Consider the following 27,540-nt stretch of genomic DNA (forward strand, 5'->3'; position numbering starts at 1 on the left):
TCAACACCAGGTTTCTTCTTCGGGCACAGTCTCTTCTCCCCGGTTGGGCCTGCGAAGGCCAGGCCAGAGGTGGCGTACAGGAATGGCTGGCCTCCGAGTCCGAGGGGGCGGGGTCTTGGCGTGGCTCCCCAGGCACCACAGGAGGGGCGTCTGTGTTTGGAAGGCCAGCACCAACACCCCTGACATGGGAGTCCAGAGAGGCGGGCAGCCACTGCTGGCCACCGCCCGGCTGTGGTGGGAATGCCCGCGTCGAAGGAGCTGCACCTCAGCAGAGATGTGTCTGTCCAGGACAGGGACCTGGAGGTGTGGGGCCACAGCACTAGGAGGCAGAGAGAAAGGCAGTCTTGGGGCACAGTGCAAGCTGCTGCACACTGCAAGGCCCCCAAATGCCCATGCAGCTTCTTTTCGTCTCCCCTCTTCAGAGATAGGAGTGGAGATTAATATACTAACAGGCTTCCTGCATCCTTGGCACTCTCGGGTCTTTGGCCACTGCTACCAGAAAACCAAGCAATGGAGGGTATTAAGCTACCAGACTAGCCAACCGTTCCTGGCTATTTGGTTCTTGGTTTAAGCACTATTTTTTTTTTTTTTTTTTTTTTTTTTTTTTTTGCGACAGAGTCTCACTTTGTTGTCCAGGCTAGAGTGAGTGCCGTGGCGTCAGCCTAGCTCACAGCAACCTCAAACTCCTGGGCTTGAGTGATCCTTCTGCCTCAGCCTCCCGAGTAGCTGGGACTACAGGCATGCGCCACCATGCCCGGCTAATTTTTTATATATATATCAGTTGGCCAATTAATTTCTTTCTATTTATAGTAGAGACGGGGTCTCGCTCTTGCTCAGGCTGGTTTTGAACTCCTGACCTTGAGCAATCCGCCCGCCTCGGCCTCCCAAGAGCTAGGATTACAGGCGTGAGCCACAGCGCCCGGCCGGTTTAAGCACTATTAAAAGTCTTAGCATAAGAAGGCCCAACCCAGAGTTTGTTAATCATGAGCTTCTGGGTAATCTGAGATGGGACCTTCCTCACTGGCCGCCACAGAGGGTGAGCCAGGCCATGAAGAGTCCTCCCTGGGTCTCTACCTCCCACCTGCCCAAGGCATGCAGGACAAGACAGCAGGCACTGAAGACATGACTTCAGCCTCACCTCTCCCTTTCTGCTCAGCTGAAGTGCAAAGTGCCCAATCCATGGCCACCTTGAAGGAAAATGGCTCAGGCTGAAAAAGTGCTGAACAGGTCAGTTTATCCGTCCATCAAGGAAGGATTGTTGAGAAGCCACCCTGGGACATGGGCACCAACAGAGCTGCCCCTGTTCTGCAGGTCCCATTTGGCTGCCAGATTCTGTCCATTTAAAGTGCAAATCACACCACATATAAGACGCCTGCTCCAAACCCTTCAGTGGCTCCCTACTTCCCTCTCTGTTCACCTCCCCAGACCCGTGTGATCCCACTGCCCCCGCCCTTCCCAGGCTCCAGAATTACTTTATCTTGATTTCTTTAACAGAATTGCTCCCTCCACACCAAGCTTTCACACTGTTCCCTCTGCCCCTGCCTCCTCCCCTTCCCTATTCAGTTGTTCACTAACTCATTCTCTCAACATTTACTGAGCACCTGTGCAGCCCTGCTATGCTAACCCAGACACAAAAGCTATTCACCAGGCCCTGCTTTGCTGTCTTCCACTCCTATCAGCCAAAGGATGATTCCTCAGGGAGGCTTTTACTGCCCCCTGTGACTCTAGTAGTAACCTCCAACACACACACACACACACATTCCCACGGCACGCTATGCTCCCCTTTGCAAATTTACGCAAAATCTGGCTTCCTCACCAGACTGTGAGTCCATGAAGGCAGGGCAAGTGTCTGGTTCGCCCCACAGACATAACACCCAACACAACAGCAGGCACATGGGAGAAACTCAAAGTTTGGGATCAACCTAATTGGATCCTGGATCCCAGTCTCTCTGGGATGGTCCTTCCAGCAGCCCTGTGCCCTGCAGGCCCCAGCTCTTCTGCCCACCTCTGATCCACCCACTAGCCATCTCTAAGAGCACATTCTGTGGTCACCACTCTCCCTGTACACCATGAGGCTTAAACATGCCCATTTATAGAGTTCCTTCCAGCTCTGCAAAGCTATGATCTGCGGTGGAAAAGGAGCTGGAAAATTGAAGTTCTTTGCAAACTGTATTCCAGCCTCTGTCTGCTTTTAACAGACCATCCATACCCCCACATTTGTTCTTTAGCAAGTATAAATGCGTTGCCCTTGCTCTGGCTTGAAGCAACTATCTTAAATCCAGGTTCATCTCTGTCGCAGTGGGCAGAGGATGGGTGCCAGGGGCCATGAGGAAAGGGAATGGCTGCTCCACAGGGGGGCTCCCAGCCCCCCCACCGTGAGGGGCGTTCCTGGGTCAGCTCACACCCGCACCCCCAGGGCAAGGGCGCAGGCCGGCCTGGGCAGCCCACCCGCCCCACCTCTCCTCCAGGCGCACCCAGGGGTCAGAGTCGCTGCCTCTGCTGGGGCCGCCTCCGCCTTTTCCGGGACTTCTGCTCGTCCTTCCCAGACAGCTCTGCACTTCCGGGCGGGGACTTCTGGCCTCTAGAACTGTGAGAAAATCAATGTCTGTGGGTTTTGTTATGGCAGCCCTGGCAGCCTAACCCAGGGGAAAGGGAAGGACGGCCTGTGCCGCCACGATGGACGGCTAGGAGGGAAGCCGGTGTTGCCGGCCGCAGTGCCGCGGGGCTGGAGGCCTCCTGGGCTCCTTACGGGAAGGTACATGGGGGCAGAGGGCAGTTCTGCATAGAAATGAGAAAGAAAAGACCTAGGGAGGAGGAAACAGCTCAGAGAAAGAGAAGGGGCTTTCTCCCACCCCAGAGGGGTCACACAGGCACCCAACACCCCAGCCCCTCCGACCCTTCCAGCACTGTCACCGCCTGATTCTGCCATTCTCCTCCCTAAAACCTCCAAAACGCCTAGGTCAAAGGGCATGGAGCAATAAGCCTAATTATCCTCCTACAGCCCCCAGACCCCAGGGCAAGCTTCCCTTCACCCTCCTCTCCCACCCCAAACACTGCTGAGGAAAAGGCCAGTGTGGCCTCTGTGGCTCGAAGTGCCCACGTGGCCCAGCGGTGCTGACACAGCCAGCCCCGTGGGACCAGCAGAGAGGTGCTGGGCGCCCGCCCAGTGACCACCTCTCCCAAGCCTGGGGGAAATGGCCGTGCAGGGGTCCTCTGGAGCCCCCAGGACAGCAGCCCACCCTGGTGCCATGCAGCGCTGCAAGGATGCCAGCTCCCCCAGCTGCTCCCCTTTATCTAGGATAAAGGCACAGGAGCGTTACTTGTTGACAGGGCGTCGGGCTGGGGCGTGTTCTACCGCAGAGCCTTCGCGCTGCAAAACATCCAGCACCGTGTTTTCTCTCGCCCATGAAATGACCTGCGGTGAGAAAAACGATCAGAGATGCTGCAGCTCCCAGGACCACTAAACATACTTCCCAAACACACACCCCGGGACCAGGAAATTACCCTGCCAAGTCCCCCTCCCATCTGCCCAGTTCCAGAGAGCTCCGGAATCAGGCTTCCCAACAGTCCTGCAAGCCAGGCCGGACCGGATGAGCAGCATTGCAGAGACGGGACACTGAAGATCAGAACAGTGCAGTGAGTTGCCTGGAGTCACACAACTAAGGGGAGGGACTAGACATCAAACCCAACCTGGCAAGACTTCCCAGAGGAAGCGATAGGTATGCAGGGTCCTACACGGGATGCCACTGGTCTGGTGGAAACAGAGTTCCCAGCTGTGGGAAGAAATGCAAATGTGCTCTCTGGAGAAACTGGCCTGCTGGTGGGAATGAAAGGGGCAGCTGCTGCCCAATCACCACCTTCTAGAAAAAGCAAAGGCAACCTAATCCAAGATCTGAGAGGTCTCTGCATAGAGGGCTTTCGGGCACCTGGGAGATGGCTCGCTCTGCCTGACGTTTCTTAGCAACCACTGGCCCCCACCCCACCCTTCGCTCCAGGCCTTTCCCCCAAGGGGCGGGGGCCAGAGTCCTCACCCCGAGTGGAGAAGTTTGGCAAAACATTTCCCCTCCTCCCCGCTCCTCCCTGCAGCCTAGACCAGATTCTAACTAGAAATAGATGTCAGCACAGGGGCTATAGCTGTGACCTAGAAATCTGGGTGGGGCAGGAGGCTGAGGCCACAGCGGAGTACCCTGGCAAACCAGCAGCCGAAAGCCAGCATGAGCTGATTGAAGATCCACACCTGAGTAAGGGGGGGTGGGAGTCTTGTCTTCAGCACTCATCCTAGGTTATTTATTTATTTGAGAACGAAGGACTGGCAATTTAGAGCAAATGATTATAGTGTCCACTTAGCACCTCTGACTTCGATTTTTCTCCCACTCCAAAGCTGAGCTCCATTCCTCATCTTGACATTTCATCTCCAGACCCTCATGACAAAAGTTGCTGTTTTATTTATTTTATTATAAAGCTCTGGTGCTTTCAGTTTCAGTTATCTTCATGTTGCAATTAAAAGTTTGCTAAGCACACAGCTTTTAAGTTTCAAAATGTCAAAAGTAAAGGTTTGGGAGCAATGGCTGCAGTTCCCTCTGCTCAACTTCGCCTTCAGAAGGCAGGGACAGAAAGCAGCCCCGGGAAGATAACTCGGCCCTAGAAGGAGCATCCCGGGCACTCCGGACACCCAAGGTGCCCCAGGGCTGGGAGACCCACACTTAGTGCTGCCTTCGCGGCCCAGCCTTTCCCCTCCTCCCAGCGCCCATTACCCCAACACTAGGCATGCGGGAAGGTTTTGGGAGAGCCACTGAGTCCGGCAGTGGAAAATGAAAGCCCATTCTCTCTGGCGCTGGCGGCCTTGCCCACAGTGGCCCCCCACGCTCCAGCGCCCGGGAGCCTTCCGTCCACGCCACCACCAGCGGGTGTTGGGACAACGCCACCACCGGCTCTATTTTTTAACGTTCCCACCAAGGGATGTTGAGCCACAGGGGCTTCCCAAACCTGCACCACTGTCAGGGTGCCTCAAGAGCCCAGGCTAACCGCTTTGTTAGAGAAAGCCATTTGTTGCAACAGGCCGGACATGAGCACAGTTCAAGTATGCACAATCCAGACGTGGAACATGAGGCTTACAGAAGGGGGAAACCGCGCGCACACACACACACACACACACACGCACACACACACACACGCACACACACACACACACGCTGCTATTGTTTTGTGGTTGAACATCTCAGTGAACATGATGTAGACGCCAAACACCTCATTTTTTGTAACAGCTTTACTTAAATATAATTAATATCACATAAAATTCACCCTTTTAAAGTATACAAGTCAGCGATTTTTTTAATATATTCAGAAAGTCATGCAACCACAACCACTATCGAATTTTAAAATATTTTCATCATCCCTGCCCCAGCCCCTGGCAACCACTAATCCACTTCGTGTCTCTGTGGATTTGCGTGTTCTGGACAGAGCATATAAAGGCAGTCATACAATATGTGGAATTTTGTGGCTGGCTTCTCTCACTTAGCATAATGTCTCCAAAGTTCATCCATGTTACAGCATAGTACCTTTCCTTTTTATGGCCAAATAATATTCCATTAAATGAATATACCACCTTTTACTCATCCATTCATCAGTTGACAGACACTTGAATTGGTTCTACTTCTTAGCTATTATGAATAATGCTACTATGAACATTCATGTACCAGTTTTTGTGTGGATATCTATTTTCAATTCTCCCGGGTATATATGTGGAAATCAAAATGCTGAGTCAAATGATAGCTCTATGTTGAATTTTGAAAAACTGCTAAATAGTTTTCAAAAATGGCTACACCATTTTACACTCCCAGCAGCCACATATGAGGGTGCAAATTTCTCAACGTTTTCACAGAAACTTGTTATTGTTCATGTTTTTTATTATAGCCTAGTGTGCATGAAGCGCTATCTTCACTTTAGCACTTCATCAACACAACTCCAGGAAATAACAGCAGATTACAGCCTAAAGAGCCGTAAGACTCAGACTTTATTTTAAAAGGGTTCTTAGGAAAACCCAACGGCAACAGAGGATACAAAAAATGACAGCAGAGGAAACTGAAACCTCTGGCACCTAGAGTTACAGCAAACATGTCTTAGACTATTTGTGCTGCTGTAACAAAGTACGACAGACTGGGTAATTTATAAATAATAGAAATTTATTTCCACAGTTCTGGAGGCCGGACAGTCCAATATCAAGGCATGGTGAGGGCCTTCTTGCTGAGTGCTCACATGGCAGGAAGGGTAAATGCTGTGTTCTCACATGGCCAAAGTCAGAAGGGCAAAAATGAGCCTAAACTAGTTCTTCCTTTTTATAAGGCGCTAATCCATTCATGATGGTGGAGCCCTCATGACTTAATCGCTTTTCAAAAGATCCCACCTCTTAACACCACCGCCATAAGGATAAAGTTTCAGCTGGGCATGGTGGCTCACGCCTGTAATCCTAGCACTCTGGGAGGCCGAGGCGGGAGGATCGCTCAAGGTCAGGAGTTTGAGACTGGCCTAAGCAAGAGTGAGACCCCATCTCTACTAAAAATAGAAAGAAATTAATTGGCCAACTAAAAATATATAGAAAAAATTAGCCAGACATGGTCCCAGCTACTCGGGAGGCTGAGGCAGGAGGATTGCTTGAGCCCAGGAGTTTGAGGTTTCTGTGATCTAGGCTGATGCCACGCACTCTAGCCCAGGTAACGGAGTGAGACTCTGTCTCAAAAAAAAATAAATTAAATAAATAAATAAGGATAAAGTTTCAGGACATGAATTTTGGGGAACATTCAGACCATAGCAAAACATTAAACACAGCGTATCTCCAAGGCTGATTAGCATTCCATTGCCAGATACATCACATTCAGCTTTCAATAAAAAATTACAAGGCACACTAAAAGGCAAGGAAAATAACTGTCTGAAGAAACTAAGCATCAGACTCAAACTCAGACATGATAAAAATTCTGGAATTATTACATAAGGAATATGGTTCAACTAAAAAGCATCACAACCATATTTATCTAATTGACATCTATAGAATATTTCTCCCAACAATAGGAGAATACACATTCTATTCAGCTTACATAGAACATATTTCTCCCTCATTGTTGAAGGACAGTTTTGCTTCATGAAAGAAGCATCAAACCCCAGCGTCTAATCAGAGGTGACCTACTACTTACTCACCAGCTCCAAAGGCAAAGAAGGAGCCTTTGTCAGGGAACTCCTCCAAACGGGCCTTCACCCGCTTCCCCATTCTCTCGTTCCGCGTGTAGATCAGCTCCCTGCGGAAGTAGCTGTCGATCTCCTGAGCAGTGATGCGCTCCTGAGGCGGGAGCATGGCATTAATAAAATTGGGAATCTCCGCCGAAATAAAGAGAAAGAAATAAAATAAGGGCAAGAGAGTTTTAACAAAGTTACTTCATTGGAGGATCAAATCCCCCAGCCTAGATGGTCAAGACATTGTCAGGAGAAGGCTGAGGAGGATACACCATTCTTGGAGTCTCCTGTCTGCTATAATATCCTTCTCTGCAACTAAAGTGAAAAGACATTAAGTGAAGTTCACTGAATGAACTCCTATGCTGTTTAACTCAGTACTTCTGTTCCATTTAAATGATTCTGCTTGATGCCATGTATTTATACAAGTGCACCATATGTTTGCATAACACATCCGTAGTTTTAATTTGTTTGATTCACACATGCATTTTTTAAAATAAAAAGATTTCTATAGTTACATATTTTAGAATTAATAATCATGATTCTATGACCACAAACATGGAATTTCTATAAACGTTTAACTGTTTTATAAATCCTACACATTACATTTTCATTATTTCTCCACTTCCTACTTCTCCTTCTGGCTTTCCCCAGTGTTCTTTGCCCTCCTGGCAAATATTTCACCTGATTCTGGTACATGTGGTAGCAGGTTTCAATGTCTGGCTAACAACAGGATGCAAAGTACACCAAAATTGTGACAATCAGGGTGGTTCTTGCAGGCTAGCAGCAGCAGGTGACAAACACACTGTGTCTCCTCCGCAAACCCCCAGCCGTCTGACTTCCCAAACCTCAGCCTCCCCACCCACCCTGGTGCATGCTACGTCCTCTACCCAGGACAACGTTAACCCTGGTCAGTATCTACGCTGCCTGCTTCTGCTACTTCCAGTAGCTTCTCAGAAACCTTTTCAAAGCCCTCACACTCTGTAACACAGCCATTGACATCCATCTCATGGATAACGGATCTCCTTTCACTGCTTCCTTGAAATGACATTCTTTCATTTTCAAACCAACAGCCTTCGTCCTCTATTCTGTCATCTTTTTTTAAAAAAATCAGGTTTTTTGTGTCAGATCCTCCTGCCCATTTCCCAAAATCTCCTCTCTTTGGCAGAGCACCCCCTCTTCACCAGCCTCTCCACACAGGCAACCCTGAAAAGTGCAGGGTGACCTGCTCCCTCTGCCATCCTGCTCCACCTTCTAAATTCCAGACGTCACTCAAAGCCTGCAGCACCCGCACTCCCCCACGGCCAGCCTGGCCCTCGCTCACAGCGACAGCGTATCCCCAACACCCCAAGCCCCAGCCGGGCCCTGTGGGCAAGACAGGCCTGAAGGAACCTTAGGTGAGAAACACACAAGACATCCCTCCCTCCCTCGGCCCCATCAGCCTCACCGTTTGCCCACATAACTTCCAAATCCTCCATCTGCCCACGTTAACTTTTCTCTGCTGCTTTTTTTTTTTTTTTTTTTTTTTTTTTTTTGCCTATAAGGAAGTGGATTTCTGCTGCTTCAAATGTCAATTTCCCAATTGATGTTGACCTTTCTTCTCTTCCGCCACCCCCACCGAGAGTACAGCTAAAAATCATCCCGCTGTCAACTCCTTTACGTGCTTCCCGTTCCCCCTTCCTTCCTGCTTCCCTTTGCCTTCGTTTGACTTCCTCTCACTCTAGATTTTCTGGAGCACTCATTGCATCTTTTGACACTTCATGAATGAAATGTCACCCTCTGGGCTGATGCTGGACTCAGCCTGTACTGTCCCTCCCCCAGTGCTGCTGTCCCTTCTTCACCTCTCATATGCACGCATCTCCTTACGGCTGGGTCCCCAGAGCTAACATGCACCTGATAACCTCGCCCACACCCGCGAGCTCCCTTCTCTCCTCCCCGGCATCCTCCTGCACGGGGACAAAAGATGCGTCCCACCTCCCTCCTGTAGGGAGGCTGCACTCCTCTGAGGCCTGACCAGCCTTGTCCTCCATGGCCCACAGGTAAAGGCCCGTCCTGGGGACACACCCACTCCACCAGCTCGGCCACACTCATCCTGCAGTGCTGAAGGACGGAAGGATCCACGTCTGCGAATGCTGCCAGCCTTCCCCGCTCTCACGTGCCAGCCCCGCAAGAATCCGCCAACAGTCACATCACACTCACGTGTTCCTAGAAGCCATCGAAGCCGCAGCCAAAGTTCTACTCCATCATTTCCCAAAAGTGTCACCTAAGTCAGCCCCGGGGCCATTGGAATCAGATCCCTTCCCCTCTCTGAAGGCTGGTTCTCGCTGCCTGCCTCCGAATGCTCTGAAGCTTCACCCCACGGCTGGGCCCTGGAATTAAGCCTTATCAGTGCCCCTCCCCATTCTTAAAAGGGTCCTAAAGCCTCCATTAACTGCAGCGCCTCATTCAATGACACCTAAATCTGCCCCATTTTATCTTTAGAGCCCTTCACGGCCTCCATCCTCTGTACACAGGGTGCCCAGGTGTCAGCAGGTAATGTCATTACTCTTGAAATGTGCACTGAGCAGAGGGCAAGGGCGCTCACCGGAGCACAGCCGTGGCTGAGGATGACAGAGCTGAGGTCCCCAAAGTTATAGTGCTCGATGCGATCCTCCGATCTTCCGATCCTCCGCCAGCCGCCATGTGTGGGAGCTGCAGACCACCCGCGCGGGCTCGCCTGCTGCAGGAGGGTCTGGTCCAGAGCAAAGATGACCTGAAAGACAGGGGAGAAAACATAGGTCCCTTTTAAGTTCACTGCCAAGGCAACCACTTGCTGCCGTCTTATTTCTTTTGTCCGTAGCTGGCAAGGCCCTCACCTCTGTGTTCGTTATGTAAGGACGTGGATATGGCTGCTGAAAAAAAAAAACACACAAATGCCTGGACAGTGTCCAAAGAGAAGGAGGCAGACAGTCCTGCCCAAATCAGCCCAAATCAGATCACACCTGGGAGACTGCCTTAAGAGAGACACATACGACCTGGAACTCCTTTTTCCATGACAGTGACCAAGGAAGAGCTGGTGTGAGGAACAGCTGAAGGAGCCGGGAGCGGGGCAGGGAGGGGGCTGGGGACACACGGCCAGACCCAGTACCGATGGGCTCCAATCCCATAAAGGACCACACAGAACGATCAATACTGCCAGCTAATGAATTCATGAGATCCATGGATGTTTGTGAAAGTCAATGTGGGGGGGGGGGGGAACAGAGGGAAATGAGGGCTTAAAAAGTTCAACAAGTTTTATTTTTACAGAACTTCTCAGCCTTCGATACACTGATGTGCAGTGTGGTTCTCCCAGAGCCAGGCAGAGCATGCCGACATGCCCAAACTTATTTGACATACGCATCACTAGAGAGAGTTTCACCAAAGCATCTTTTGGGGAAATCCCGATTCAAGGAATTTTACAAAGCAGGGGGTTGTCCCTGGCACAGGAGAGCCGGGTCAGAGTGGGGAGGGGGAGGTTGGGGCTGGCCACGCCCTAGAAGGCACCTGAAAACACTCCAGACCCTGTGGCGTTTTCTCTCTGGTTCTCCCCAGGCACAGATGCAGACAGACAACCTCGGGCAGCGACCCTTCCACGTGCTTCCCAGGTAATCAGAGTGCAGGATGCTGCCTTTGCTGGAATATTCCCTCCCTCTTTGCCGACATACCGACAGGCTTGGTCCACCTGAGCACTCTGACTGTGAGTTCTTCAGCAAGACATTGTCAACTCTCCAGATACAACACATTAGGGGTCTCAAGTCAGCAAATGGCCCTACGCAGCCCCAATGCCCTTTTTTTTTCCCCTTTCACACTCTCTCCTTCTCATTTTAAGTGGCAAACAGGCAGGGTGGCTTGTTGGTTTGCTTCCCTGGTTTAAGCCACCCAGTTTGTGATACTTTGTTACTGCAGCCCCAGCAAACTAATACAACCCCTCATGTCTGCGGAAGGTTATTTAATGGTGATTTCCACTTAATCTCCTCCGGAAAGGACCAGAACACTCTGGTCTTGTGCTGTCAGAATCTCTTTTCTAAGCCTCCCTTCTTCTATTTATTTCCTTCTCTCTCTCGTTCTCCATGGTTTCTCCTCTCTGCCTTCTAGGCAATGGCTCTGTTTACTGTCACACCAACAGCAGAGGGGAGAGGGGGAAGGATGGAGAGGTGGAGAGGGTGTGTGGGGTCACCCCCAGGCCATCCAAGTGCAGGTCATGTTCGAGAAGCTGGGTCAGGGCTGGGGGGGAAGGGAGCCCTAAAGGAGGGGCCAATGAGATCATGGACATTTTGGATCCAGGAAGGGAGGTGGCAGCAGCAGGGGCTGCACAGGCAGGTGTCAGGACCCTGAGCTCAGGTTCAGTCATGAGTTGCCTGAAATGTCTATACACACTTTCTGTCAGCCTAGCAGTAGATTTATGGGGCCATCCAATAGGGTTGCTCTACAGCAACACAAAATCACTTCTGGGCCTGGGTTGTGTCAACAACCCTCAGCAGTCTCTTCAGACAGCATCCAGGCTATGACCATTCCAGACACAAACACGGCTGCCTGTCCCGGGCAAGCCGGGGACCCGGCTGAAGCCCCAGATAGCATGGAACATCCCAGAGCTGCCCTTTCCCTGGGAAGTCAGTCGGCAGCAGCCCACCTGCCTCTCTCCTGCTCAGCAGTAAGCAACCTCGCCTGCCAAGGCGCCTGCAAGAGCAGAGGCTCGGTGTAAGCTGAGGTCCTCACCGGGGTGGAGTCGAGGGAAGCGGGACAGGGCTAACCAGGTCTCAGGTTAGGATTCCACATGTGATGACTCCACAGCCTTTGCTGATGCCGGAGCCCCACTCCCTCCCTTTAGGCCCTACATGACCGTGAATGCAAAGGGAAGGGCCTCATGGAAGAGTCCAGGGAGGGAGGATGGCACAAAGAGTGTCAGGAGGATAGAGGAAAAGAATATGGCCTGACATGACATGACACTACACCATCAGCAACGACCTCAGGGTCCAGGGCACCCCCCTTGCTCCATCCCTGAGCCACAGAGCACCTGGACCCCTGAGACCTCAACTGGTTCCTTGGAGGGTCCCAGGTAACACAGCTGGCTCCAGTCCCACCTGTCTCCTCACCCTGCCCCCTCTCCTCTAAGTGGGGTAGACTCTGCCTCACCCACCCCTACCTGCAAGGTGGACTTCATGGAGCAGGGATGAGAGCTCACACTGTCACTTTCCCTCCTGCAGAGACATGCTGGGAGCTATTCCTAAAGTCTAGAGGTGTCCTTGGGCAGAGCCACCAAGCAGGTGTCAAGGAAGAGCAGGCTGCTGGGGTTTCAAAGGAGTTCTCTACTGCCAGCCTAGTTCACCAGGGCAGGAAGCAGGGATATGGGGCAGAAACTAGGCTGCAGCAGCCCTTGAAGCGCTTCTCTTCTGACCCCAGAGGTAGCCAGGCAGGGTCACATCTGGCTTTAGAGGGGCAGCCCAGAGCCAGAGAAAGGCAGGATCAACACATGCTTTGGGCCAGGCTCAGTGGCTCACGCCTTGTAATCCTAGCACTCTGGGAGGCAGAGGTGGGCGGATCGCTCAAGGTCAGGAGTTCAAAACCAGCCTGAGCAAGAGCGAGACCCCGTCTCTACTATAAATAGAAAGAAACTTAATTGGCCAACTAATATATATAGAGAAAAAATTAGCCGGGCATGGTGGCCCATGCCTGTAGTCCCAGCTACTTGGGAGGCTGAGGCAGCAGGATTGCTTGAGCCCAGGAGTTTGAGGTTGCTGTGAGCTAGGCTGACGCCACGGCACTCACTTTAGCCTGGGCAACAAAGTGAGACTGTCTCAAAAAAAAAAACAAAAAAAAAACACTCATGCTTTGTCTTTGAATCTCCAAAATAAGAAACTGAGGGCCATGCGCATGCTGGGCACTTAAGAAACATGTCCCAAATAAAAACTGGCAAGAAAAGGAAAAATGACTCAAGACAGGCAGGCCTGTCTCCAGGAGGAAACACAGAGCTCACGTCTGCACCTAGAAGCTCATGAACTTCACAGCCAGCCATCAGGTACACAGTTGACTCGATTTTCCACTTCTTGTCAAAAGATAAGAAACTAAAAGTAAGGCCTAGGGGAAGAAACGTTGCAGAAGACCCTCTTGGGAGAGCTAAGAGCCCACTGAGACTTCCAATTTACTGAGACGATGCCCACCCACAGCATCCGTGCTGACCCCTGTGAAAGGAGGGTCAGGGTTTATTCGAGGAACAGGAGGCAGGCTCTGAGGGCACTCACAGCCACTGAGTCCCTCAGCCCAGCCACACCTCATAGCAGTGTTGGGAGAGCATGTAAAAAAGCAAAAGAATGGGATAAAAGCAAATCGCTCACAAAAAGATTGGACTTAATGTGAATTTTTAGATGCCCATCTATATACACACAGCTGGTAGACATGCTGAGCTGAGCTTTTTAAGTCATCAGCACACATCCACACTGTGTCCTGTTTCAGCCAAGGCACCTCCGAGTTCACTGTTCTCCGTTGGTCTCTCCAAGCTCTGCACCCTGAAATCCAACTCCCTCACATACTACCTGGCTGGCACACTCAGCAGCGGCCCCCTCATTATCCAACAGCCGCTCAGGAGTACCTTGCGTGGGCCAGATGGCACCGGGAGCTGGGGACACCGGGACCAGGGGCGTGGCCCACCTCCAGGGGCCCGTGCGTGCTGGGAGGCAGCGGTCAGGGAGGCTTCCACGGGACACAGAGAAGACTGTGGAGGGTCAGTCTTAGGAACTCTTCACCGAGGAAGCAAAGTGTGACCTGAATCAGCCACTGGCCGGAGGGACAGTCTGGGGACGGGCTCTGGGCAGGGGGACAGCGAGTGCCCTCCACTCAGCCCAGGGGCCCCACAGAGGACACGGGTAAGGATGCTGCACCACGTGTTCACAAATAAATCTGCCCGTGTTTCAGGAATGGTTCCCTTTCAGAGAGTTCACATATGTTTTCCTAGGCCTTTATTTTAAACCAAACCTATCAAGTAAAAATAGAAAGTTGGGATCTCCACTTTCAAGTGTCTTATAAATCAATTACGGAAAATTCCGAGAAGTCACCTCTCAGCATCGTGGTCAATTAAAAAGTAAATAAAACACGAGACCTCCTGCTTTTATTGGAATTTATGCTGAGGAAGCAGGAACCCAAACCAGACTTCTGAGTCTGGCAGGGGCAGTGCTCAAAGGCAGGGCTGGATCAGAACAGGAGATCTGGGAGCCCAGCTTGGCTGCACTAACTCTCCCTATGCCCCGCTCACCCACTCTCTGCCGCCACCCCACCCCTCACCCCCCACTGGGCCTCTTCAGGGTTATTCCAGCAGGAAACTGTCCCCAGAGGCTTCTGCTGGCTAAGTCTCCACACTCCTGCCTTGGCCTCTGAGAACAGAGACCTGCCAGCCTTAGGGGTCGTTCTTGAGCCTCAAAAGCACTACAAGAATATTCAGAGAGATCTGCAAAGTACAAATCAAGGCCCCACATGGTATCCCTGGGTCTTGGGCCTGCCCCCTCCTAAGGGAATCTGTGGCCCCCTCCTCCCCAGGAGGCTTCCTCTGCAGCCAGCACCTCCTGGTTCTCATTCTTCCTGCGTTCACCCAGCCCTTAATAACCAGGTGCCAACAAGAGAGGTGGCATCTTTCTAGGAATTTTTCCTCCCTCTCCAGCCAGACCACGTGCTCCTGGGACTGCCTCCACCCCTCCACCCTGCCCAGACCGTTCCAGAGAATCAACCCAGAGCTAGGTGACCAACCAAAGACAACTTACTCCAACGAAGCAAAATCCCCATCTTCCCAACATGCCCAACTGTAGCTCAAGAAATGCAGTTTCATAAGATCTATAAGTACAGCCACTGGGCCCAAAGCACTATTTAAGGTTTCACTTGGTGGGGTTTTTCAGCCGGGAAAGTGAGTTGTTAGGATCCTGGAGGTAAGGAGAGCAAAAACTGGTGATGGCCCACCCGGCTGGAAAGAACAGAAGGCTGACAGCCAGAAAGACAAGCTTAAAATATGTTAGTGCCATCTATCGGCAAGAGTAAACAATAACAAAGAAACAATCCTTCGTGCTGCACCCATTCAAATAACTCCTCAGCATCCACCAAACAGCACTCTGGGGTTTGCAAAAGACTCTGACATCTCACCAACTGCCTCTTGGGATGCTAAAAGCCCAGTGTGCCAAACACACACTATATTCTAGCATATGAGCACTTAGTAATATTATAGAATTTTCACAAGATAACTTCCCTAAAAATATCATTATCAACTCAGGAACACTATTTTTAGGCTGTGAATGTCCTTATACCCTTCAGATAACAATCCAGGCTCAGTATGTCAAGGCCAAGACAGTTGGGTTAACAATAATCTCAAATTCTGAGGACCAGCATCCCAAGGCCACCCATTGGGAATATTTAGAAAACAAGAATACTCATTTTGCCTGGTATAACTCCCATTGGCCCCCAGAGGTATTTAATGCACTTTATAACAACAAAAACTTTCACCAAAGCAACTAAACAGTGGCACTTTAATAAACAAGAAGTAAAGAACCAACTTCTTGAACAGCCACCTACATTCCAGTGCCCAGAGGTAGGATCCACAAACCGTGGGTAAGAGGGGACATAACTCTGCCTAGGGAAGGAATTGTCCTGGGGGCAGTGTCTGGAAGAGGGAGGGACAACAGTGATCTCAAAAGGACTGCTGTTGGCCGGGGCAAGTGGCTCACACCTGTAATCCTAGCACTCTGGGAGGCCAAGGCGGGCAGATTGCTCGAGGTCAGGAGTTCGAAACCAGCCTGAGCAAGAGTGAGACCCCTGTCTCTACTATAAATAGAAAGAAATTAATTGGCCAACTAATATATATAGAAAAAAGTTAGCTGGGCATGGTGGCGCATGCCTGTAGTCCCAGCTACTCGGGAGGCTGAGGCAGGAGGATCGCTTGAGCCCAGGAGTTTGAGGTTGCTGTGAGCTAGGCTGATGCTACGCACTCACTCTAGCCTGGGCAACAAAGTGAGACTCTGTCTCAAAAAAAAAAAAAAAAAAAAAAAGGACTGCTGTTACCTAAATGGCATCATTTGGCTGGTAACGGTATCATTTTCAAACTAGGCTACACCCTGTGACAGCCAGTGCTGTGGCATCCACATGTCCACAGCCTCTCAAAGCAGCTTCTTACTGAACTATCTGAATTAAAATGCATTTAAAAAGCAGGCAATACTTGTTGGCATGACAAGCAAAAACGAGTTCTTTCTTGGCAATACTCAGAAAAGTGATATAACGGGCCACGAGGCTTATTTTTTAATCCCCAGAATAGCATTCTTTTTTTTTTTTTTTTTTTTTTTTTTGAGACAGAGTCTCGCTTTGTTGTCCAGGCTAGAGTGAGTGCCGTGGCGTCAGCCTGGCTCACAGCAACCTCAAACTCCTGGGCTCCAGTGATCCTTCTGCCTCAGCCTCCCGAGTAGCTGGGACTACAGGCATGCGCCACCATGCCCGGCTAATTTTTTTTTATATATATATATCAGTTGGCCAATTAATTTCTTTCTATTTATAGTAGAGACGGGGTCTCACTCTTGCTCAGGCTGGTTTTGAACTCCTGACCGTGAGCAATCCGCCCGCCTCGGCCTCCCAAGAGCTAGGATTACAGGCGTGAGCCACAGCGCCCGGCCCCCAGAATAGCATTCTTGAGCAAAGACAACTTCTAGACAAGCTGTGCCCGTGGCCCATATCCTATACTGGACCTCAAATCGATTCACCCACACCATCAAATGCCACCAGGTCCTTCATGCAAAGCGAGTCTTACCTGTGAAAAGTGCAGCCCATTCAACAGATGGCACTGCTCTTCCACCTTTTCCACCGCCCCAGTCTGCTTCCTCAGCCGCTCGGCCTCCTGGGCCGGTACAGGTCTAAGACAGGCACACCCTGGGACGTAATGTCCGCTTCCGTCAAGGAGTTGACCATGAGCATCACCCAGACAGGCCTCTCGCCCTCCCAGTTCCCCGTGATGGCATTGAAGAGGCAGTCTGCGTAGAGCCCCTTGCCACGCCGCTCTGGGGTCAGCCAAGGGGACATCATGAGCTTGACGTACTCCAGGTGGCGCTCGAGGCAGCAGTAGATGTCGCTGGGGAGCACATCTTGGAGGCTCTCTTCCCCAGCATCTGACAGCCGGTGAGAGCCGGGACGGCACAGGGGTCAGTGGGGTCCAACTCCAAGTACACAGCGCTGCTCTGCTGGAAAGCCTCCCTGGAGCTGTCCGGGATGAAGTCCCAAACCCGGGTGTACGGGACATGGATTGTGCCAAAGAAGTAAGAAGGTGGGTCTCGCTTTATGGTCCACAAGAAGGAATTCGACTCACTTTGCTAAAAAGAAAAGAGACAACATCAAGGTATGATATGGGGGCAGGGGAAGGCCAGGAACCTGAGGGGAAGAAATGAATTAGTCACACTGCAAGAGAAAAATTATCAAAGTAAGATTTAGACTTTTTGAGACCAGGTAGAGTCACCTGACCAAAAGCAGGTGTCCTCAAAGCAGCCCAAGTTTCAGCATCCTTTCCCCCCTTTTCCATCAAAATGTTGCTTCCAAACGAGAATGCCATAGCAATCACCAGCTCTGCATTTGCCCTACACCGGCCCTTGCAGGGAACTGGGAAGGAGTTGAAGAGGGGAGTCTCGGGACTGCGAGAACACACCTGATACCAGGTGAGAGGCACCTGAGGAGCCGGCTGTTTTCTCCCAGGCAGACCTGATGGGCCCCTGCTTCTCCAGATCTCAAATCCGACCTTCCCTGGGACTGCAAACTAGTTCAACCTCTGTGGAAAGCAATATGGAGATACCTTAAAGCGATACAAGTGAATCTACCATTTGATCCAGCAATCCCATTGCTGGGCATCTACCCAAAAGATCCAATGACACTCTACAAAAAAGACACCTGCACTCGAATGTTTATAGCAACACAATTCATAATTGCAAGGCTGTGGAAACAGCCGAAGTGCCCGTCAATCCAAGAATGGATTAATAAAATGTGGTATATGTATACCATGGAGTACTATTCAGCTCTAAGAAACAATGGTGATATAGCACATCTTAAATTTTCCTGGTTAGAGCTGGAACCCATACTATTAAGTGAAGTGTCCCAAGAATGGAAAAACAAGCACCACATATACTCACCAGCAAATTGGTATTAACTGAACAGCACCTAAGTGGTCACATAGGTACTACAGTAATAGGGTATTGGGCAGGGGGGAGGGGGGAGGGGGTGGGTATATATATATATAATGAGTGAGATGTGCACCATCTGGGGGATGGTCATACTGGAGACTCAGACTTGTGGGGGGAGGGGGGAATGGGCATTTATTGAAACCTTAAAATCTGTACCCCCATAATATGCTGAAATAAAAAAAAAAAAATCCGACGTTCCCAAGGGCAGAAGCCCTCAGCTCTGGCTGCACACTGGAATCAGCTGCAAAGCTTTTGAAACTCCAGTGCCTGGGTCGCACCCCAGACTAGTCACGTCAGCACCTCTGCAGGTGGGACTCAGAGGTGGTACCAGTGTACAGCCAAGGTTGAAACTATACTCCTAATGAGCTCCTGATTTCAGTTCACTCCTGTCCCTGTATGACATGGATTGTCCTCTGGTATTTCTTTCTTACAAAACAGAGACCTGCACAGTGTTGCATGTGTTCCCTCCCAGCTGTCTCCCAGGCTGAGCAGAGCTGCGTGTCCATCGGAGGCCAGGCCATTTCACCCTGTGCCTCTGCGTGTCCCTCAGCCTCAACAGGAAGCATTTAGGAAGTGTCCATTTACTAACAGGCATTGCACAAGAAGTGCACTGGGCAGCCCTCAAGGAGTTCAAGTGTAAAAGTCAGGTGGGGTGAATGACACATCGAGAAACCCAGAAATGTGAAAATCCAGGTTTATAGAAAACAAGATTTGGGACACACTCTCTCTAGAAAAGACTTTAATTTCAGCAGCCCTTTAAGTAATGTGTTTCCTGGATCATGGCGTTTCAATCTGCAGTAAATTATCATTATTCATGGTAGCTATGTTTCATAAAATTTCAGCCACAAACCCTGACTTTGCCAATAACGAATCATTTTCCTAAGGAAAATACAGAATTAGCCTCCCGTGAGCCTCTGGTCATGACATTTTCATCAAGCGATCAATACATAACCTTGTTTTATGTGTGCTTGGGTTGAATGCCACCTTATGTAATATATAATGCTGATTCATTAAAAGTGAACTCATGGCAGAAACACTATAACTCATGCCTGAAAAACACTTATTTAACACATGTATTTTCTCTGTAAGGCACGTCACAGCCTTCCTGCACATAAGAACACTACACAGTACTTCAGGACTATGTTTCAGGCCATCTTAAACAGTAAAATCACCTACAAAAATGAAAAAAAAAGTGTGGCAGTAAGTAGATCATGAAAAGGACACTTGTTTGCAATATAAGAGTTGAAACAATAAGGCACAGAGTCATCTTGTCAGCTCAGCTGGGAAAGTGCACATTGGGCAACTCAAATTTTTCAAAGATCTGGGCATGCAAAAGAGCCTCAGAGGGTCGATTTGGGGACTATGAATAAACTTTAGCGAGTAGGCAATAATAAGGATCGATTGTATTTGCATTTGTGTGCAACTGTCGGCAGCAGCAATCCATTTTCAAATGAAATATTACACAGAATCTCAAAATACAAGACAGGCCGGGCGTGGTGGCTCACGCTTGTAATCCTAGCACTCTGGGAGGCCGAGGCGGGCGGATTGCTCAAGATCAGGAGTTCAAAACCAGCCTGAGCAAGACCCCGTCTCTACTATAAAAATAGAAAGAAATTAATTGGCCAACTAATATATATATATATAAATTAGCCGGGCATGGTGGCTCGTGCCTGTAGTCCCAGCTACTTGGGAGGCTGAGGCAGGAGGATCACTTGAGCCCAGGAGTTTGAGGTTGCTGTGAGCTAGGCTGACGCCACGGCACTCACTCTAGCCTAGGCAAGAAAGCGAGACTCTGTCTCAAAAAAATAAAAAAAAATACAAGACAGATGGGAGTGGAGTTGGCTGAAGCAGGGGCTCTACCCTCGCAGACTTCCCCCCTCCTCTCCCCACTCCCACCTTCCAGAAGAGCATCATTTCACCAGGACCGCGTACTCACATGAGGGCAAAGGCTGGCAAGGAAGCACACGGGCTGGGGGTGCGATAACAGTCAGGGGTTCCGCTGCAAACAAGCCCTCAGCTTGAAGTAAAGGACGCTGGCTAAGCAGCGCCAGCCAGCACTGGCCACCCAGGAACAGGGCCAGTTGCTCCAAAACTGACTTTTCGAAACTAAAAATCTTGATTTTAAATAAAATCTTCCCATTTGTCAATGTTGCCTCAATGTTCTTAAATGCCCAAGACAACATATCTCAATAGCCCCAGCCTGTGAAATCGTTTTTTAAAGCATTTAAATGACAGTTCTACTCATATACCCTCCTTTTCAAGAATGCACTAATTAGGCAGAATGAACCTCAACTCTTCTTGTGGCTCAGTTACTCCCTTAAGATTTTTACAAAGACACTTCATTTCTCTGCACCTCAGTTTCCTCGTCTGTGAAAGTTAAATTAACAACCCCTGTCATAAAGTTATGGGAATAAACAAGTCAGACAAGTAATTATTAAATAAATGAACAAATGAAAAAATAAATATGCGTATGTTTTAATTGGCAATGTTTATTTGTGTTTATAAGACATTTTAATTGATGGATTGATTCATGCATAATAGATGTACATAGTTTCAGGGTATATGTGATAATTTAATACAGTCATATGACTGGTAAAGATCAAATTAGTGTACTTGGGATCAATTTTAAAAACCTATTAATTGTTGAAGTAATATTAAGAGATGAATCATAAACAGGACCTCCTGCCCCAAGCATCCTCTTATGGAGTAATGAGGTCCTGGGTGTTTTTTTGTTTGTTTGTTTTTTATTTTTTTTGAGACAGAGTCTCACCCTGTTGCCCAGTCTAGAGAATCAGCCTAGCTCACAGCAACCTCAAATTCCTGGGTTTAAGTGACCCTCCTGCCTCAACCTCCCAAATAGCTGGGACTACAGGTACGCACCACCACCTCCAGCTAATTTTTTTTCTATATTTAGTTGTCCAGCTAATTTTTTCTATTTTTAGTAGAGACAGGATCTCACTCTTGCTCAGGCTGCTCTCGAACTCCTTCCTGACCTCGAGCAATCCTCCTGCCTCGGCCTCCAGAGTGCTAGGATTATAGGCGTGAGCCACAGCACCCGGCCTCCCTGGGGTTATTTAAATACTTCAAAAACCAAATGGCAACTGTACGTCTACCAAGAAAAGGCTGCTGAGGCTCATGAAGCAATCAAATGTCTCGCTGTTGGTTAGAGTTAGATCAACCTAGTAGAAAACACTGGTTAACTAGGTGCTAATCAAAAGCTGAGATTGAGTTATGGCTTTGGCTAATTTTAAGTGGATTACAAAATACTTATTACCTACAAACAAGTGGAGGCAGCCTACAAAGTATAATTTTAGTTTGGTTGGTTGTTCATTTTACAGCGAATGTTGATGATCAAAGAGGGCTGGCTGGTGCAATGGCTGGGGACCACTGACCTATATCAGAGATCTAGTTGCACAACTTCCACATGGTCTACCAAAGGACTTCTACCCGGTTGCCAAGGAGGAGACATAGCAACCAAGCTGAAATGTCATTATTAAACTCTCGGGCACCGTATTTAAAATCACCCTCCCACCATTGTGCCACAGTGCTCTTCACTGTACCTGCCAGGACACCATGATGTTAAACAAATAAATTCCCAGGGAAAGCAAACCCATTCTGCAGGATCACAGCGAAGGTGGGGTTCACTTTGGTTTGGTTTTGGTTTGGTTTATCACTTAACCTGTGTAACGTCCCCTCCTACTTCAAAATACCTGTGCTTCTCTTCAGAAACAGTCTATTCAATATGCATCCATTTTTATTGTATTATTTATTTTATCATTGCCTTTTCAACTATTATTAGTCTAGAAATTAGATCATTGTATGATCTTTTCACTGAAAACTGCTTAGATTTATAAAAAATGAACACACATTCATGTTCTGGCCTCTGGCCATGTAATGACAGCCACGATGCTGGGGGCAGCTGGCTCTTACTGAATGTTCACTGTGAGCCAGCCACCATGCAACATTTCATGTGGACTGTCCCCCTGCCTGAATTCGACACAATCATTTCCTCTTCATGTGCCAGGCACTGTTCCAGGCACCAGGCATGCAGCAGTGAGTGAAACACAGGTCCCTGCCTCAGGTATTTCAGTGATAATTGCTGTGGAGGACACGGAAGCTGGCAAAGGGACAAAGAGTACCGTGGCACAATGGTGGGGGGAGATTTTAAATAGTGGGACCAGGAAAGTCACTGAGTGTCTGGAAAGACATCTAAGCCTCGCCATGAAGGAGGTGAGGGGCCAGCCATTAGGACATCTGAGAAAAGAGCATTCCTTCCAGCTGGAGGAAAGGGCAGTGCAAAGGCCCTGAGGCAGGAAGGTCCTCAAGGTGTCAGAGGAGCAGCAAGGAGGTCAGCATGACTCCACAGGGATGACTGATGAGGAAAGCAGGAAGCCAGGCCACACAGGGCCTATTGGCCCCTGGAAGGGACCAAGCTTTCAAGCTGAGACCTGTGGAGCTAGCCCACTTTTTTGTTTTTTTTTTTGAGACAGAGTCTCACTCTGTTGCTTGGGCTAGAGTGCTGTGGTGTCAGCCTAGCTCACAGCAACCTCAAACTCCTGGGCTCAAGCAATCCTCCCGCCTCAGCCTCCCGAGAAACTGAGACAACAGGAAACTGATCCTCCTGCCTCAACCTCCCACATAGTTGGAACTACAGGCATGTTCCACCATGCCCGGCTAATTATATATATATATGTTGTCTAGCTAGTTTCTTTCTATTTTTTCAGTAGAGACGGGGGCTCACTCTTGCTCAGGCTGGTCTTCAACTCCTGAGCTCAAACGATCTGCCCACCTCTGCCTCCCAGAGTGCGAGGATTATAGGTGTGAGCCACCTCACCCGGCCTTGCCCAGATTTTTGAGAGAAGAGTGACATGAACTGACTTAATGTGTTAAAAGGATCACTCTGGTGGCTGAGACGAACGGACTATTGAGGGATGAGGGCAGACATCAAGTAGGTCAACTAGGACCTGACCAAAATAATCCAAGTGAGAGGACAGAGTGCAAGTGAGACAACTGATGAGAAGTGATCAGATTCCAGATATATTCCAGTAGCCAGAAAACAGGACTTGCTGATGACAAGATGAGGTCGCCATCAACAGAGATGGAGAAGACAGGGGTGAAACGGGATTAGAAGGGAAGTTCAGAAATTTAGTTTTGTACCTGTCAAGTTAAGATGTCCAGTAGACAACCTAGGGGTGAGGTCAAGGTGGTAGCTGAGTATGCAAGTCTGGAGTTTGAGAGAGGCCTGGGCCAGAGATAAAAAAAAAAAAAAAAAAACCAGGGCATCATCACCATTTGGATGCTATTTAAAGCCATGGGACTGGATGAGTGCTCCAAGAGACTGAGTGTCAACAAGAGAGAAAGGTCTAGGAATGGACCCTTGGGTCTTCTAACCATAAGAAGCCAGGGAAAGGAAGAGCAGCCAGCAAGGGAGAATGAGAAGTGGCAGCAAGGCGAAATCAGAAGAGCAGGAAGCCAGTTGAAGAAAGTTCTTCAAGGAGAAGCAAGCAAGTGGGTTAAGTGTGGCAGGCGGGCCAAATAGTAGAGAATTTGAGAGCTGACCTCTGAATTAATCAACACTGAGGTAACTGGGGACCCAGACAAGAACAATTTTGGTGGCAAGGTGGAGACAAAAACCTGCCCTGTGCTAAGTGGTGGACCCACAGGCCGGCTCCTGAACTCTGGGTTTTAAACACCATGGTATGTGTCCTTAACATGCGACAGACTTCACTTGCAATTCAGACACTTTTTTTTTTTTGAGACAGTCTCACTCTGTTGCCCAGGCTAGAGTGCTATGGCGTCAGCCTAGCTCACAGCAACCTCAGACTCCTGGGCTCAAGCCATCCTCCTGCCTCAGCCTCCCAAGTGGCTGGGACTACAGGCGTGCGCCACCATGCCCGGTTAATTTTTTCTATATATATTTTTAGTTGGTCAATTAATTTCTTTCTATTTATAGTAGAGACGGGGTCTCGCTCTTGCCCAGGCTGGTTTTGAAAGCCAGCAGCAGGAATAGCAAAGAACTCTCAAGAGTTCTGTTTGAGCACTGATAAGGAAGAGATTTAGGCTGCCTGATGCTCAAGGTAAACCCTGCAGTGTCTGGGTGCAGACCTGGGCTCAGAAGACCTCTCTAATGATTAACCAGCCGGGAAAACCAAAGCAGCTCTCCAGCTCACAGGACTCCAGAATCCCAGCGGGCTGCTGCCTTCTATTGGAAGCTGGATTCCAGAGCTTCCACTTTGCAATCTCAAGACACCAAGCCCCTGAGGGACCCACTCACAACGCCCTTGCAGCACGGGGGTCACACATACACCCCTGCCACTGACTGGCCTGTCCAACGCCACAGCAGGTAAGACAGTTTGCCCACAGAATAGAACAGCAGTTCTCACAGTGTGGTCCAGGAGCCTGTGGGTGTCCCCAACACCCTTTCAGGGAGTCTGTAGCTCAAAACTATTTTCATAAGACTAAGATATTTCCCTCTTTCACCTGCACTCTCTCACAAGCACAGGGAAGAATTTTCTGGAGACTACACGCATGTAATGACGTTGCTGCTCTTGCTGTTAATCAAACATGTGCTTGTGCGTTCTTGTGTTTTACTAATATCTCCATTAATTCACATTTTTAAAAAGCTCTCTGAGGTCCTCAATGCCTTTTTTAGAGTGGTGAGGGGTCCTGGGACCAAAAGGTTAGAGAATCGAGGTTATAAAAGGCTCATGAAGACAGATTGAAAAGAAAGGAGAGAGACCTTGTCAAGACTCGCGGGTCATAATCACGAGTTGGTAACAGATTTTGCAGGCCTGAAAGACATTCTGCTTTCACATGAAGAGGCGGAGTCCTGCCTTATCTAACAAGCCACACGGCAGCGAAACTTGGAACCGTGCCTGGCGCTTGGCCCTCTCTAGCTGCCGCGCCTCCTGCCTCCCTAGAGCGCGAGCCCCGCGGCGCCTTAGGGACACACTGCGACTTCCCGGACAATGACTAAAATTGCGAACGGCCAACGGTGGAGGCCCGCCAGGCGCTGCGCGGGTGTCATCGGGCGGGGGTGGGCGGACCACCTAAGTCCTGCACCGGGCGTCCGAGGGCGCACAAGCCACCAGAAGGGCAACCCTAGGATCGCCCTCCCCGTAGTCAGGGAGATCAAACCCACTGGTGCACATGCCCAAAATTCAGCCTCCATCGCATTCAAAAGAGAGGGATTGGAGAAGGAAGGAAAATTCCGAAGAAAACTGATCCAGAGAAGAAAACCTCATCCCGAAAGAGGTCTAGCCTCGGAGACGCAAGACTTGCCAGGTTTCCGCTCCGCCTCGGCTCCCTCCCCTAGCGCTGGGCGGACCCAAGCAGGTCACTGCGCCTCCCTGGCCTCAGTTTCCCTCAGCGGCAAAGCGGTACGCGAGTATGTAAAGAAACGCCGCCTGCTAGCCTGTCAGATAGAGGTCCCTCCGGGAAAACGCCCTGTGACCCGGAGCACACAGGCCCTCCTCTGAGCCTCAATTCCCCAGACCAGTAAAACAGGGGAAATGGATTCAGCTCCCCCAAGTTTCTTCTAACTCAGGCAGTGAATATACAAAGGCTAGATCAAGCAGCTGCAGGGTGCTTTTAATATTTTGATAAAAACAGGTAAAATTGAACGCTTAGGGAAGATAGGGCAAAACCAACTTCCAAAGTAAATATGCCCAAGTTCCGCACCGCTTTGCCCTCGCAGATGCGCCACCCAAATGCCAGCGAAGCAGCTGGCGAGACCCCGGGGCCCTCCGTGATGCCCTAGGGCTGGCGCGGGCCAGGGCCGGGGCACCGAGTCGCTTGTCGCGAACCGGCTGCGCCCCGGCCGGAATGGGCGATCCGAGCGCGCGGAGAGGCGCGTGAGCACGGAGGCGCGGCGGTGCAGGGTGGAAGCCCAGCCCTGAGAATCGGCTCCGAGTCCGAGAACCGGTGCCTCGCGGGGTTCAGAAGGGAAGCACCCCAGGGACGTGCGGGGAGGCCGCTTCTCCCGCGCCCGGCGCGCCCCTTACTTGGGGCTTGAGATCGCAGTTGGCAGCGGCGGGCGCCAAGGGGCTGCGCCCGTGGGCAGGAGGCAGAGGGTCGGCAGCAGGAACCAGCTCCAGGGACGCATCGACCTCACTGCACATCCCAAGCCCGGGACGCGAAGGGAAGGAGTGGAGCAGCGTTGGCCGCTCGGCCCGGCTATCCGGCGGCCACAGATCGGGCGCCCGCCACCGCGCGCCGGGCTGAGGGCCGGGACGTTCCCCTGCCGCCCCGACCCTCACGCCTGCTGCCTCTGCGGTTCGCGCCGCCGCGTCCAGGCCGGGACAAGCCGGGCGGCTGCGGCCACGTGGGGCCCGGCCCGGACCCCCACCCCCAGGCGCCGAGGCAGCCGCGGGAGTCCCGGCCGGCCGCGTCTCTCCGGCCCAGACCCTGCCAGGGCCGCCGCCCACCCGGTGAGCCCGCGAGAAGGGAGAAGGGAAGTTCCAGCGCTGTCTTCAAAATTCAACTTAAAATTGTGTTGGTTCCTGCGTAAACGTCTGTGCTTACGCTGCCAATGTTGACGGGAGGGTGGCTCTTGAGTCAGAGACCAAAAAGAAAAAAAAAATGAGAGGCTATTATTGATAAAGGAAAGTTCACCTAAACAAAGCAAGTCGCATGGAAGTCGAGTCTGTGAAAGAGAGAGGGGACTGGCCAGTGCCTGCATCCACTTAAAGTCCGGGACCACAAAAGCCGGCTCTCCAGTAGGGCCCCCTTGAGGGGTTTTCGGGGATCACGTTAAGGATGTCACCGCCGAACGCCGAGGATTGCTGCAGGTTGGGTGAGGGCATTTGCGAAAAGCACCTCGTTAGGCGCACATAGTAGGCCCGCAAATGCACTCGCTCCCTTTCGGCTCCAAATCCCCACCGAGGATTTTTCACAGCGCAGGCACTTCGGAAAGAAAAAAAACATTATAAAAGCAACTAGTTGGGCCCTGCCTGCCCCACCTCCCACCAGTGCCTGAGTGCACTTCGCCACCTCCTTTTACAGTCCAGACTGAGGCGCCACTAATTTCTGAGGTGTTTAGTGAGGCATTTGTCACAGTGGCTCTTTTTCTTTTTTTAATTTTTTTTCTATTTTCAGAAATATTGGCCAATTAATTTTT

General features: G+C 50.3%; 1 protein-coding gene across 1 annotated transcript; it reads right to left on the reverse strand.

The window, feature by feature from the left end:
* TRABD2A (TraB domain containing 2A) lies at positions 1–26,980 on the reverse strand. The gene is given in 11 exon segments (XM_076000451.1): positions 1–319; positions 2,458–2,487; positions 2,489–2,587; positions 3,033–3,396; positions 7,177–7,366; positions 9,806–9,973; positions 17,009–17,103; positions 17,106–17,357; positions 17,360–17,564; positions 26,426–26,463; positions 26,466–26,980. Coding segments are annotated over 11 exon segments (1,821 nt in total). The 5' UTR covers positions 26,527–26,980.
* Positions 26,981–27,540: the final 560 nt, after the last annotated feature.

Source organism: Microcebus murinus, chromosome 3 (assembly GCF_040939455.1).
Source record: "Microcebus murinus isolate Inina chromosome 3, M.murinus_Inina_mat1.0, whole genome shotgun sequence".
Taxonomy (NCBI): Eukaryota; Metazoa; Chordata; class Mammalia; order Primates; family Cheirogaleidae; genus Microcebus; species Microcebus murinus.